Source organism: Orbicella faveolata, unplaced genomic scaffold, assembly GCF_042242905.1.
Source record: "Orbicella faveolata isolate gen_17 unplaced genomic scaffold, um_ofav_v1 contig_15, whole genome shotgun sequence".
Classification (NCBI taxonomy): domain Eukaryota; kingdom Metazoa; phylum Cnidaria; class Anthozoa; order Scleractinia; family Merulinidae; genus Orbicella; species Orbicella faveolata.
The window spans coordinates 6,622,851-6,636,249 of NW_028301542.1; the positions used below are offsets into that span (position 1 = coordinate 6,622,851).

General features: G+C 38.9%; 1 protein-coding gene and 1 long non-coding RNA gene across 2 annotated transcripts; both read right to left on the reverse strand.

Moving 5' to 3' along the window:
- Window positions 1-5,045: 5,045 nt before the first annotated feature.
- Window positions 5,046-6,422, reverse strand: LOC149113282 (uncharacterized). The gene is made up of 2 exons (XR_016206757.1): window positions 5,723-6,422; window positions 5,046-5,341 (listed from the first exon to the last, which is right to left on the reverse strand). It is a non-coding gene; the product is annotated as an uncharacterized LOC149113282 (long non-coding RNA).
- Window positions 6,423-8,179: 1,757 nt separating this feature from the next.
- Window positions 8,180-10,744, reverse strand: LOC149113283 (GFP-like fluorescent chromoprotein cFP484). The gene is made up of 5 exons (XM_089288228.1): window positions 10,482-10,744; window positions 10,299-10,399; window positions 9,331-9,549; window positions 8,868-9,077; window positions 8,180-8,641 (listed from the first exon to the last, which is right to left on the reverse strand). The coding sequence occupies exons 1-5, from the start codon at window positions 10,482-10,484 to the stop codon at window positions 8,500-8,502; spliced, it is 675 nt and encodes a 224-aa protein (XP_089144354.1). The 5' UTR covers window positions 10,485-10,744; the 3' UTR covers window positions 8,180-8,499.
- Window positions 10,745-13,399: the final 2,655 nt, after the last annotated feature.

Consider the following 13,399-nt stretch of genomic DNA (forward strand, 5'->3'; position numbering starts at 1 on the left):
CGTAAGCATAGTTTGGGATCCCCACACAAAAAGCGCGGGTGTGCCGCGTCGTTAAACGCGCGAAAACACGGGAGTGAAAAAAAGATATCAATGGGCGAGAATCTTTAACCCAGGCATTATCCAAAGCGACAGACTTTCACAAGTGAAGTACACGTGTGTACATTTGGGGGAGGGCTAAAAGTAGAATCCTTAAGAAGTTAAGTAAGCATTGGTTGAGATCCTCGCACCTGAAACACAAGTGTGGCGCATCTCTAAACGCGGGAGAACTTACTAGAAAAAAAGAAAGTTCATACGGGCGACAATCTCCTACCCAAGCACTGTCCAAATCGATAGACTTTCACGGAAGTACACGTGTGTAGATTTGGGAAAGGGCTAAAAGTAGCATTTTTTAAAAAGTAAGGTAAGAATTGGTTGGGATTCCCGCACCTAAAACGCGAGTGTGGCGCATCTCTAAACGCGCGAGAACTTACGAGAGAAAAGAAAGTTGATAGGGGCGAAAATCTCTAACCCAAGCACTGTCAAAATCTATGGACTTCCACAAGTGAAATACACGTGTGTGGATTTATGGGAGGGCTAAATATAGCATCTTTAAAATGTTAGGTAAGCATTGGTTGGGAACCCTGCACCTAAAACGTGAGAGTGGCGCATCTCTAAACGCGCGAGAACTTACGAAAGAAAAGAAAGTTGATATGGGCGAGAATCTGTCACCCCATGAGGGGACGCAAATAACTTCTACTGTAAGTATCTCTTCCCGTTGTTGTTGTTGTTGTTTTTTGTTTGTTTGTTTGTTTGTTTTTATTCTATGAGAACAGGGTTGTATTCCTTTAAGGCTGTGGGTGAAATTTGTAAAAGCACTGAGTTCTTTTAAATCGTTTAGAAAGTCTTCGCTTCAGTTCAAATTTATGTTGCTGGCACATGGGTGGGCACTTTATATGTAGACCGTGATGTATGATACTTTAAACTATTCCTACTGTTTATGATGCCCCGCTACGTTAGTCTCCTTTATAAATATTTAACTGCTCTAGTTGAGTTTTTAATTTCAATATGATTAAACGTTCTTATTATGGGTTCCTGTTAAAAATGATGCAAAGTTACGTTGTCAATTTCAGATATTTCAATTTGAAGAAAAGGTCCTGTTAGTACCCTCTTGTTACTTGATAAAAATTTTGCGGGGTTTGTTTTAACAGGGCGCTTCATGACGCCTCTTTGAATAAGCTATACCTTCCCTAGTTGAATTGCCATCAGTTTATCATATGTTATACAGGTTATTGACTGGAAAAATAATTACATTTTTAAACCTTAGTTCCTGTATTTTCAGGGAATGGCGGGGGGAGGGGAGGGTGGGGTGGGCTCTCTACTTTCGGAGGTCGTTAGTTACGGACTTTTACGATTTGTTGTGTGTACGAGCCATTTTTTTTTTTTTTTTTTTTTTTTTTTTGCCCTCAGCTGTGTAATTGTACGATATTTTCTACACAATAACTTCAATTGCCGAGCATGATAATACTGCACGTGGCCCCCACTGCCAACGACATACTCAGACAAGTATTCCAGATCATCTGGGGTTTTCTTCCATAAGATCTGTTTTAGATTGATTAATCAAACGCTCCTTTACGCCCTGAGAAGCATCTCGATGCAAGCTCAGAGTTTATTGTGATGGCTTTCATTGGGTAAACAAGACATTTGCGTCAGCTCGCCGCGCTCAACATCCATTCGTAGGCACTTTGGTATCTTTTAGTTCAATTCGTAGATCTGAACTTGGTTCAGGGGGAGAAGCAGAGGAAGGTTCATGTTGTGTAATTCGTTCATCATTGCGGGATCGATTACTTGATTTATCGGCATTCCCCAGTTTTGTCCCTTCACGATTTTTTCCTGCCCAAGTCTTTCTTCACGTGTGTTTAGACGTCATCCGATTTATAACGACTTTGTCTTTTTCCAGACTATTGGCGTCGGTGGAGTCCGCCATCATTTGAAAAAATCGGGAATGACTCGAACGCACTATTTACTTTTAAAGCACTATTAATTAAATATCGTGACTTCATTTTAAGGCTTGCCTCATATTCCATCGGCCCTTTATGGTTTATTTTTTTTATTTAATATCATCGACATGTCACTGAAACAGATTATGACGCCTTCCCTGGCCGCAGGACGAAGAACCCTCGTGAGAGTATGTAAGGAATGCTAGGAAAATTTCTTACCATTTCTCTGAGGTACTTACAGTAGAATTCCCGTGCGTCCTGTCATGAGATGAACAAAAATAAGTTGAAATAAAAATAGTACATGGCTGCCCGAATGTGGGAGGCGCGGTGGCCTCATGGTTAGTGCGCTCGTCTCCGGATCGAGCGGTCTGGGTTCGAGCCCTGGCCGGGGACATTGCGTTGTGTTCTTGGGCAAGACACTTTACTCTCACAGTGCCTCTCTCCACCCAGGTGTATAAATGGGTACCGGGTAACCCTGCGATGGACTAGTATCCATCCAGGGGGGAGTAGAAATACTCGTAGTCGCTTCATGCTACAGAAACCGGTATTAGCTCCGGCCTGATGGGCCACTTGGCTCGTATGCAGACTTTACCTACCTTTACCTTACTTATGGCTGCCCGAAATAACCTTAATGGGCTAATAAGACTGTGCAGACCTAAGCCTTACTGATTTAAGGTCATTATTAATTTGGGTCAACTAAGAAGAGAAAATAAGAAAAAAAAGACATGCAAAAGCACACACACACTACACACACACAACACACACACAGACTAATTATATGCATACAGATTTAGTGAAAAATAGTGGGATGATACAGTGTACTGATAAGTATAGTTATACTTTACATACAGAGTTACAGATATTCAATATGTACTAATAGCTTGTAATAATGCTTGATTTGATCTTTTTCTTAAAATGTTTAAGTGGCCGGTGCCTAATATCATCACTAATATCATTCCAGATCTTTGCACCTTGCTCCATCAGTTTGAACGTTTACATGTCAGGCGGTGTTGGACACGACTCGCAAAGCATGCCGGGAGAAATTTTCCCTGGAGCTCATTTTCATCTGATCGATGAACGGCAAACATCTCCACGCGCTGATGGTGATGTGGAAATATGACTTATAGGAGGTTCGTTCGCATCCGATGCTGAAAGAAATCTGGAATGACATCCATATGAAATGTTCTGCACGCCAAGTAATAGCTGTAGATGACTTCTGCTCGATTTACAAAGCCACCATTTTCAGTGCTAAACAGATGATTTTAGGAATCGAAGCTTCGCGGTTCGTCGAATCTCTACGGTTGAAAGATAAATTATTTCCGTTTCTGATCTCTTCGAATTCGATCTTAACTTGCCGGAATTGAATCTACCTTCGGCACTTTCCTTCTTAGATATCTCGACTTGTGTGTGAAGTGTAGCAGTATATCGCTGGCCAACAACATGGTTGTTGACAGATATTATGTTTTCGTTCGACGATAAGAGAGCTGAGAAGTAAAACTTACGAAGCAAAGAGTTGAATAATTCGAAATCAAAGCAATGTTTTGTCCTTGAAAACCTGTGTAAAGCTTGATTAATCGAGTTTCGCCCGCTGTATTTCCTTATTAACCAAAAGGAATCATAAACAACTTGCTAATGAGCTATGGCTCTTTCAAAATAACGAAAATAATTTGCAATAAATGGAATTAAAAAACTAGAAGCTTAATGGGAGAAGTAGGGTATGTTTTGCTTCAATGTAAGTGGTAAAAAATAATTGTATTCGTCCCCTGTACCAGGTCACACTTCCAGCAAATTCTTGTTCAACTTACAAATCCAAGAATAAATATGTACTGTATCTATTTTGTAGATAATGGGATAACACGATTTTGGTCTTGTTCAACTTCCTTGAATGTGTTTAAAGTAAAAGGCCTACAAATGACTTTGCCTCAGACATTGCCACTGGCAATATCAATGTTCAAACTGATGAGAGTTTGGGATTTCTCTTCGCCTAGTGCTTAGGTGTTGGATGTAACTTGTATCTGCTCCAAGTGTCCATTCCTGGGTTCTCAGTACATGTGAGGCCATGTAAAAGGGAAATCAGGCTCAATGGAAAGAAGGCTTGGTTGAGTTACATGAAATGAATGCTTTGGACAAATAATATACCTCATGCTATTTAAAGTGGTTGCAACTAAAATTGCAGATGGGAGATGTGAAAAAAAAAAAACTGACTTACATTTACTAGCAAATAATAATTCAATTCTAAAGTATGCTTTTTAAACTGAATATTTGCAAAGTACTGACAAGCTGAAGCACAACAAAAAAACCAGCAAAATAGCACAAAAACCATATTCTGGAAACAGCAGCCAAAATTAAGTTCAGTTATAAATTAGTAAACTGGAAGACTGTGAATGATAGGCACGGTCAATTACCAGTGACTGAATTGCTCATGGTCCTGTGCCTTCATTGCATGTCCTCATATCACAACTCTCCTGAAGTTTAAGTTTCCATGTAACTTGTGTAAACTAAAGGGAGCTCCTTACCCAGAACAGTGCTATGCGGGTCAATTGAAATATCTATCAGTTTAAAATTTATTATTTACTGCAAGTCCTGTGGTCAACAACACAGTGATCATGTGCTGATATTAACATTTCCTAAATTGGCTGTTAAATATTTTGCCAAAAACAGTCTCTACAGCACTTCCACGTGTTGACTCGTAATGACTGTGACCAACTGAATTCGGAATAATCTAGCATGTAGCTGTATCCTAGATCATCTAGAGTGAGATGTTTTGACTGAGAAAACTAAATTGTAACAACATTTTAAAATACAAGCAGATGCACTGTATTGAACGCTTGTAGTAGCTCTTAAAACTTGGGATTACCATGCAGCTCTCTAAGTGGTCACTTGCATTATGTCATTATGTATTCTGTTTTGGTCTATTCCATTCTAAATTTGATATCCTAAACAGCAGCATTCTGTAGCTTTCCTTGTTAGATCACTACAGTGTAAGTGGATAAATTTAGTTCTTGGGAAATATAGCAAAGTTAATTCCAAGCCCATAGTCTTTTAAAATATCAATGGGTAATAAACACATTGGCTGGTCATGAAACACTTACTATTTATTGATGTATAGTCTCCCACTACTACCAACATTCAAAGGAAAACAAGCATAAAGAAGTGGGAGATCAAAAAATAATCAGCCATAGACGACTGAACAATAACATCCGATCCAAGAGTAGTAAATTTCTGTTAGAGATAACAATTCAAGACAGGCAGTGATCATGATGGTGAAAATTCACCGCAAATGAGATGATATCTTTCATGGACTGGCATCCAAAGCAGGATCCAAAAATCTTGAACATCGGCCAAACAAACGGATGACATACGCACTACAAAAAAGAAAAAAAAAAAAAAAAAAAAAAAAAGAAAACATTAAGATGTAAAGCGAACAACCCGAGCCACAAAATAACAAGGGTAGAAATCACACAATCACTCCCGCGAAATACCGCGAACATCTCACAAATCAAGGAAAATGCCCCAACTTCAAGTCCGATTTTGACCGTTAAAACGGCGGGGCCCGCCTGGGCCCGCCAAACTTTTCTTAAAGTTCAACTCTCGAACTAAAGTTTCACGCAAACAAAATTCACAATACTGATCCCTGTTACCCTGCAAACGACCAAAAGAATATCCATGTCAAGCGCGTGTGGTAAACAAACGTTTTCAACATAGCATGATTTCCATTGACTAGTTCTGATGCAAAAATTGCTTACCTGCACTTGAGGCTTGGCAAATAACTGGTCTAGATATTACACTAGCAGCTCTTAGAAAAGGTTCGTTTGATTCTCATGATGAGTGCAGAAATCGGTCGAGAAACGACAACCTACTCTCCATTCGCAACGAAAAATGTGTCCGTCATTGCTCCGGCTGAGACGACATATGATTGGTCGAATACTGTCACGTGAACCGTGTCCAACACCGCCTGTTTACATGTCATCTTTGGCCTGTAACAACCATGAAATTATAATTTACTGAGTTATTATTATTATTTTTTTTTTTGAGACAGTAAGAGGAGTATCCAATGGTCTTTGCTAGCATTTGCGAGCATACGAGCAGTCATCAAATTTGTCTTGCGAACAACGAGCACTTTGGAAAATACAGATCGCGAGCAGCGAGTACTTGGTAAATTTTTCGCTAGCCCGAATCTCTATTTTATTAATAAAAGGAAATGCTGTTTTGGGCCAAATAAGTTGGCTGACGCCTCCAAAACAGGGCAATAAGTGGAAAGCGCTAGCTAGGCAGCACGTTAAGATTTCATCGCGGTTTAAACCATCCCAGCACCGTACTACCAATTATGGTTTGTTTTGTGCCAAATTACGTCGTGATTTAGCTTCACCTGAGTCAGTAGGTGGACGCTCAAGGAGATCTAAAGCTTTCTAACCCAACGTTGTGAGCACACCACGAAAAGAAGCTGAAAGTTATAATACCAGACTAAACTGAAGCCTGATGATTCACGAAGTTTCCAGCAATCGAGAATCTGAGCATGCGAACAGCTCAAAAATTTTACGACCACGAGCAAGCGAGCAAGCGAGCATTCATTTAATTTTTGCGAGTAATTCGAGCAAAGACCAAATTTTGCAATCACTTTTAAATTAAATGGGACCATTCGACACCCCTAGTAAGGTAAAACGATATCTCTTAATATTAGTAAATCGAGAGCCGAAACCAACCTGCCTCTCGTTGTTCATTATTTCACTTAAGGAGATATGGCATTACTCCTGGAAGTTTACTGTTTTATACATCCAACAATACCGCTGCGAATACGCATTTGCCGTTTTATAAATATGAAATTGAATGGCTTTATTCGAAGAGAAATGACCTTCTTGCAGCCAAGCAATAGGCCGTTACAGATCTTTCTCATTGATCCACATGAGTTCCGTTGGCATGGCTAGAAATTTCGAACAAGCAAACGCAGTTGACAAGGCCATGCAGTTTAAGCAAAAGCTAGTCACATATTAACTCCTCACAACTTTACTGAGAAAACATAATTAAAATCCCGCTTACCTCCTTACTCCAGGGCAAAGTCCCAAATGTTCACTGACTGTCTGTTAATTGGTAAGCCAAGGAACCGAAAATACTCTTGGAAAATTGTGGGCTTCCATGCTGTAATCGTTGAATGGCGTTTTTCAAGTATAATAAATAATACAGATGATGCTATATAGTAGCACTTTAAGATGCAGTGAATCACATTTTCAGGACTTTGTATCCCGCATTGCGTTCTTAGGACTTGTTTCTCTGTGATATTCATGTTTTCTGGTCGACGAAATATGACGTTCCTGCAAAACAGTGCAGGTGAATTCTGAATAAGCATCTACCTCTTTGCGAAATTTTCAATGGTGGTATGTTTAGACGTTTCAGTTTAACTTTCTCTTTTTCGCCGGTGGCCAGTAGCATTTTAAAACTGACGCTTTTTAATTATGTTCTACCAGTCTCACTGTAACGACGTTTCTTATTCCGCGAATTATCCAGAACATTTTGACTTGATTGAATTTCCTTTTCTTTGTAATGAAAACAAAAATCGCCCGCCTCCTTGATCCGATACAGATAATTGCCATACATGATCGATGACAAACCCATTAAGTTACCAATATGCAAAGCACGGCTGTGCGGAACTGCTTTCACGGGCAATATATATCAGTTGCTACTTTCATATTATAATCTTTTTATATGTTCATATATGTTAACATTCCTTAAACCCCAATGCTAACAGTGAGCGTTCTTTCTTTCTGTTAAGCAGTTTTGTGACTTTAACACTTTATAAATGAGGCAATAATTGAGATGCCACAGTTCGAGCTGCTGTGTTTCCCTGATACAGACTCTTTCGACTGCTCAGTCTCGCAACGAACTGAATAAGTTAAAGATTGATCGAAAACCGATTTTGTTTTCAGTGCAATACTTAAAATAAAACAGACAATTTAATCAGCCCAAATAAGGGGAGGTTAGGTGCACTTTAAAGAAAAGAAGGCAAGAGTGAGTGAGTGAGTGACTGACTGACTGACTGATTTCCGTTTTAAAATCTTCCATCATTCCTGTGGTACCGTTTTAAACAAACAAATAACAAAAAATAAAGCAGTGAAAGAGAGGGAAGGAAAAATATTGGATTGCTTATTGCATTTAATGCACAATCTTCCAAAAGCCAGTACTTTATGATAAGAAAACTCCACAAACTCTCGACTCGACAACAAGTTTATTCTCAGTTCAGTTTTCTAACTTGCATTTGTCTACAACTGAGTTGAAAAAGTGTACCTTTATGCTGCATTCCCTCAAAAAAAGAAAAACAAACAAAAAAAAATGAAATCTTATTTTTTTGTTTTAACAAACTTAAGTCTAGAGCTAGTCTAACAATTCCCGACACCAATCTATGAATCAAAGTATCAAAAACTACTTCGAATAAATGCCTTCCAAACAAAAACAGCAAAAAAACAAAACTAAAACTAAAACTAAAACTATTCTTTTTTAGCTGTTGTCGTCTTGGCTTTCTGTTAACCCTTTACTTGGCCTGCTTCGGCAGCCCAGAATGAGCCTCGGCATGCTCACGCAGCTTAACATTGTTGTAATCTCTGTCGTGGCTCACAATCTCAATGCGGTGGTCCACAAAGTGATACTCTGGCAGCTGGACAACCTTCTTAGCTCTGCAATGGAGCAATCAAACTCGGATTAGTGACATTGAGCTGTTTCATAAGCATAACAAATATGATACTGTGTAATGAGTGAAAACTAACATCAATCGTTGCTAGCTTCTAAAGCACTCTAACGTGACAAAAGTTGACAAACTCTTTTCCTTGCTCTTATGTCTTAATGAATTTCTGAATTTTATCTCTTATTCCGCGTCATCATTAGAACGGATAACAAACTTACTTGTAAGTAGTTCTGAAGTCACAAAGATAATGGCCACCTCCTTCAAGCAACAGAGCCATGATAATATCACCCTTCAGCACTCCATCACGCACATACATTTTCTCAGTGGATGGCTCCCATTTCACGGTCTTCTTCTGCATAACTGGACTATTGGCAGGAAAGTTCACACCATCAAATCGAATCTCATAGTGAAAACAGTCGCCAACCAGGCTGATAAAAAAAAAATAGTTAGACATGTCAGTGCTACCGAGAGAAGATACGTTAAACAACGTTATTTAACGGTATAGTTGACGACATAATTTAAGAGAGAGTTGTATATTAAGATATAAGAGCACCATCACAGAGGGACAATAATACTAGAAACATTATTTTTTTTTAAATTTCTTTTCTTGTGGTTGTGTACTTATATATCAAAGTGTTACATGTTTCCTCCTAGGAGGCATCATCTTTACTTCTCACTTACGTTATGTCATTTGTGGCGATGCAAACGCCCCCGTCTTCGTAAGTCATGCTTCGTTCCCAAGAATAACCCTCGGGAAACGACTGCTTGAAATAGTCTGCTATATCTCCTGGGTATTTGGCGAAGACCCTGTTGCCGTAATGGAATACTGTTGTCAATATATCGTAGGCGAAAGGCAGAGGTCCGCCGTCTACGACTTTCAGGTCCATATTCTGTTTTCCCCTAAAACACAAACAAGAACACACGTAAGATCACGTACAGTAAGAAAACGAACTGCTCATATGCAAAGGTAAACGTGACGACAGAAAACGTTGCAGTAAGTTTACCCTCTGTGTTTATGGTTTCCCTGTTTTTTTTTAATACTGCATACTTTTTCAGTGCTTACTTTGGCAAACATGAAAAGCCAACGACCTCGTTTTTCAGCTGTATACCAAATTTAAAAGATTTGGGATAACAAAACGGTAACTAAGAAGACTGTTCTATAGAAACAAGGCGAAAATCACGTGATAAACTAACTACAAATGGAGAGGTTAAAAAACTTAACACGTAGCAGTCTGATCACGCCACAGAGGGTGTGGCCTTCAATCTGATATCATCCCAGTAATTAATAAAGAGTTTAGTTTAGTTAAATTTTACCTGACTTGGAAATACATGGCACACAGAGCCCACGAAGTGGCATATTTAGCAGGAGAAAATAAAACTCTTAACCCCACAACATTCTTGTTCAAATATTGAGCATCAATTTCTGGGCAGAGGTAGAAAATAAATGTTTCAAAGTTAACGTTTGTACGATGAAATGAAGGAAAGATGGATCCCGTATCCACTGTGATAAAATGAAAGAAATGCGGCTTTAGGTGAATTCTCGGTGCTAAATTTTGTCCAATGGAATTATACCGAAAGAATCTATTTTGCTGTTTGAAGCAATGCAAAAAAATCTGAAAAAGATAACCAATTTTTAAACTGTTACTTACTCGAAAGGCTTGCCTTTTCCTTCTCCTTCAATCTCGAACGTGTGCCCGTTTACAGCGCCTTTCATACGCAGCTTGATCTTCATGTCTGGTTTAATCGCACTCTGCAGAAAGAAATTGGGGAGAATGTCAGATCTGTGAGTTTATGAACCTGAATTAAAACATTTTCTTCTGTGTAACACTTACCATGGTGGCAGACGTGAAGTAAGATGTCAGTCTCACAGCTCTTGTTGTTCTCGATCTGCTCTCTTCCAAATCACCAGGGTGAATGAGACCTCAGCTTTGAGAGATGCTGTTATAAACCCAGGTTTCACACCCTAAATTCACCTAAGCCAATCACAAGCCGGGAGAAATTTATAACTGAGCTGACGAGATCTACAATGTAGGATGTCTCTTCGCATCCATACTTGGAAAGTAAAATTCCGCAAATCATTGTTCAATTCAAACCAATCTTAAGGTCTAATTAAATAAGATTAAAAAAAGAAGCTTAATTAAGTTTGTTTGTTTACCTAGCAATTGAATCTCTTTTCACAAGATAGCGCATCGAAAGTATAGTCATTTTGCCGCCTAAAACGGAAACTTGATTAATTAGTGGCCTCCGAGGCAAAATATTTGATCGTTCGCGTGTAAATTGGTCTTAACGTCAAATTGATAATATCAAAGAAAGGAAACTTAATTAATTTTGTTTATTTAACTTGCAATTGAACTTGCAATTGAACTTCAGCTCGTTATCAATTATGTCAGTTCCAATTGAAAGTCACGAGATAGCTGGGATCGAAAGTGTAGTCTCTTTATCGCCTAAAACGGAAGCCGTACCTTAGTAATTATACACTTCCAGCAAACAAACTATTACATTTATATAAGCGGAAGTACATAACTATTCTTTTTTTCTCTCAAATGAAACCGCCAGGCCCGGCGTCACAATATACAAGCAATATGTCTTTCCATATATTGTCCCTCGAAAACCAATATCTTGCAGCAGAAATGAGCCTAAACAATGCATAACCACATGGTAAACGACAAAGGTGTCAACATGCAGATAACAGCAAATTGATTCTTTCAAAACAAAGGCTAACCGCCAGCAAATGGAGATGACCGGTCCGTTGAGCAGACGTTCGTGGGGAAGGAACGCGTGACGAGCCCTAAGAGCGTCTGCGTGGGAGGCTACCCTTGATCTTGGTGTGTCCATTTTTTTGTTGTTGTTGTTCTTTTTACAACTATAGCCCTGCGTAAACAGACCCTTTCCTTAACAACAGGACAGCCCTGCTGTTGTTTTGGTTTTCTCACTCCGCACTTCGTCTCACTCATTCTCCGAGGAGCCGTTGCAATGTATAGTAGTCACACACAGCATCAAAAGGACAGTCATTTTGCAGTCTGAACTTAAAATTTGCTGATTATCTATGGCTGCTACATGGACTATCGTCCATGCCAATGGCAAAAATCTATTCCGAGTATTAAACTCATAAAGGACTACACATGAAACACTACACACAGTTTTCGCGCGGTTCCTCTTATCAACGATTTCGATTTACTAATTATATATAACCAGTCTATTGATATTACTACGTATACCGCGATATGGTAATATTCTAGGGAGACGCTAGTTCTTGATTATACCGCGGGACTGATATATATATACATTCATAATCTGAGACTAGTTTACAGTACTGCTGCCACTGCATGCGTATACTTTATCTCATTTAACATCCAACAGCTGGTTAAAGTATGAATTAATCGTTTGAAATACTTGTGCTGTGGGCTTTTTGTATTCGTTTGTCACAACGGTACACAATCCGTGAATTTAGTCAAGAATTAAAACTCTTAGTACCCTTACAATAAACTAAATCGCAAAAGAAGGGTCCGAAAAGAAACTTAAAATTGAGTTGAAGACACCCGAAAAACAAATGCGCCATTTTCCAACAGCATGCAAAGAATATTAATTCGAGAGGCAATTAAAATTAAATTTAAAAATGGAGGACGGCACGTTAGATAATAACAGAAAATTGAGAGAGAAAACTGAGCAAAATCAGGTTTGCACTACAATGATACAGACTCAACGCGCAAATTTAATTCTCTCAGAGCAGCTAGCTCTACCGTCACATTGTGATAGTCACTAGCATCGAAGTGGCAGTCCTTCCCAACTCAAATACGGGTGTACAAACAAAACAGTTTAAGCTGCCGATACGCCTGATGAAATAATTATTCATTCCACTTAGCAATAATCGTTTACATTAAAGGCCTCCTCTCTGGCTTTTACATGACAGACAGAAGAGAAAAAAAGAAGTAATTATAACAGAAGAAGAGGATTTCAGAAGCTAGAGGAAATTTAATGAATTTACAATGGCACCCATAAATTCGTCTAATTAAGTACCAAAACGAATATATATCCTGCAGATATAAATACCGTTTATTGTAAGCTTTGTATGTCAAAATACAAATCATAATTAAAATATATTTATATATATATGATACCAAAAATGGCATGATATGAGTCCGTCCACTCTGGCTTAATTAATGGCTGATTTGATCAGTCCTCCCCGTTGGGTTTGTTATTAATAATACTACTACAGTGTAATTATGAAGGTTTCTAGATTTCATTACTACAATGAGTTGATATAATAGCAGAAATACTTTGATTGCCATAAGTTATTAACTAACTTAACGTAATTAACGCGCCTGATTACAAAATGAATGTTCTTGTAGAACGGTCAGCCCTTGGTGTAGCTTCCCACGCAGCCCGGGAAGGAGGGGGGGGGGTACTTCCAGAAACGTTGGGTGGGGGGGGGGCGTGCGGCCCACTTCCCAAAAACCTTACTCTATTTATGGCCAAAATCTGCGTTTTTTGCTACCCTATTTATGACCTGGCCAGAAATTCGATAGCCTATTTATGACCGTTGCGGCTGACACAGTCGTTCCAAACATAAGTTATGAAGGGCTTTTGTTAATTGTCGACGGTCTTTTTAATAATGATGAAAAAAAAGGTAGCTTCTTCTAAGAAACATACCCAATTAAAGACTAATCGATACCCTATTTATGACCAAAACGACTGAAAAACCCTACCCTTTGCGCCGCACGTACCTATAAAGCCCATATTTGGGAGTACA

Bases quoted from the DNA above. Each gene is read 5' to 3' on its own strand.
- LOC149113283 (XM_089288228.1), bottom strand. The intron at 9,078-9,330 runs GTAAGTGAGAAG...TTTTTTTATCAG, and splicing joins ATCGCCACAAATGACATAAC to CCTGGTTGGCGACTGTTTTC. The intron at 8,642-8,867 runs GTAAGTTTGTTA...GCTCCATTGCAG, and splicing joins GACTTCAGAACTACTTACAA to AGCTAAGAAGGTTGTCCAGC.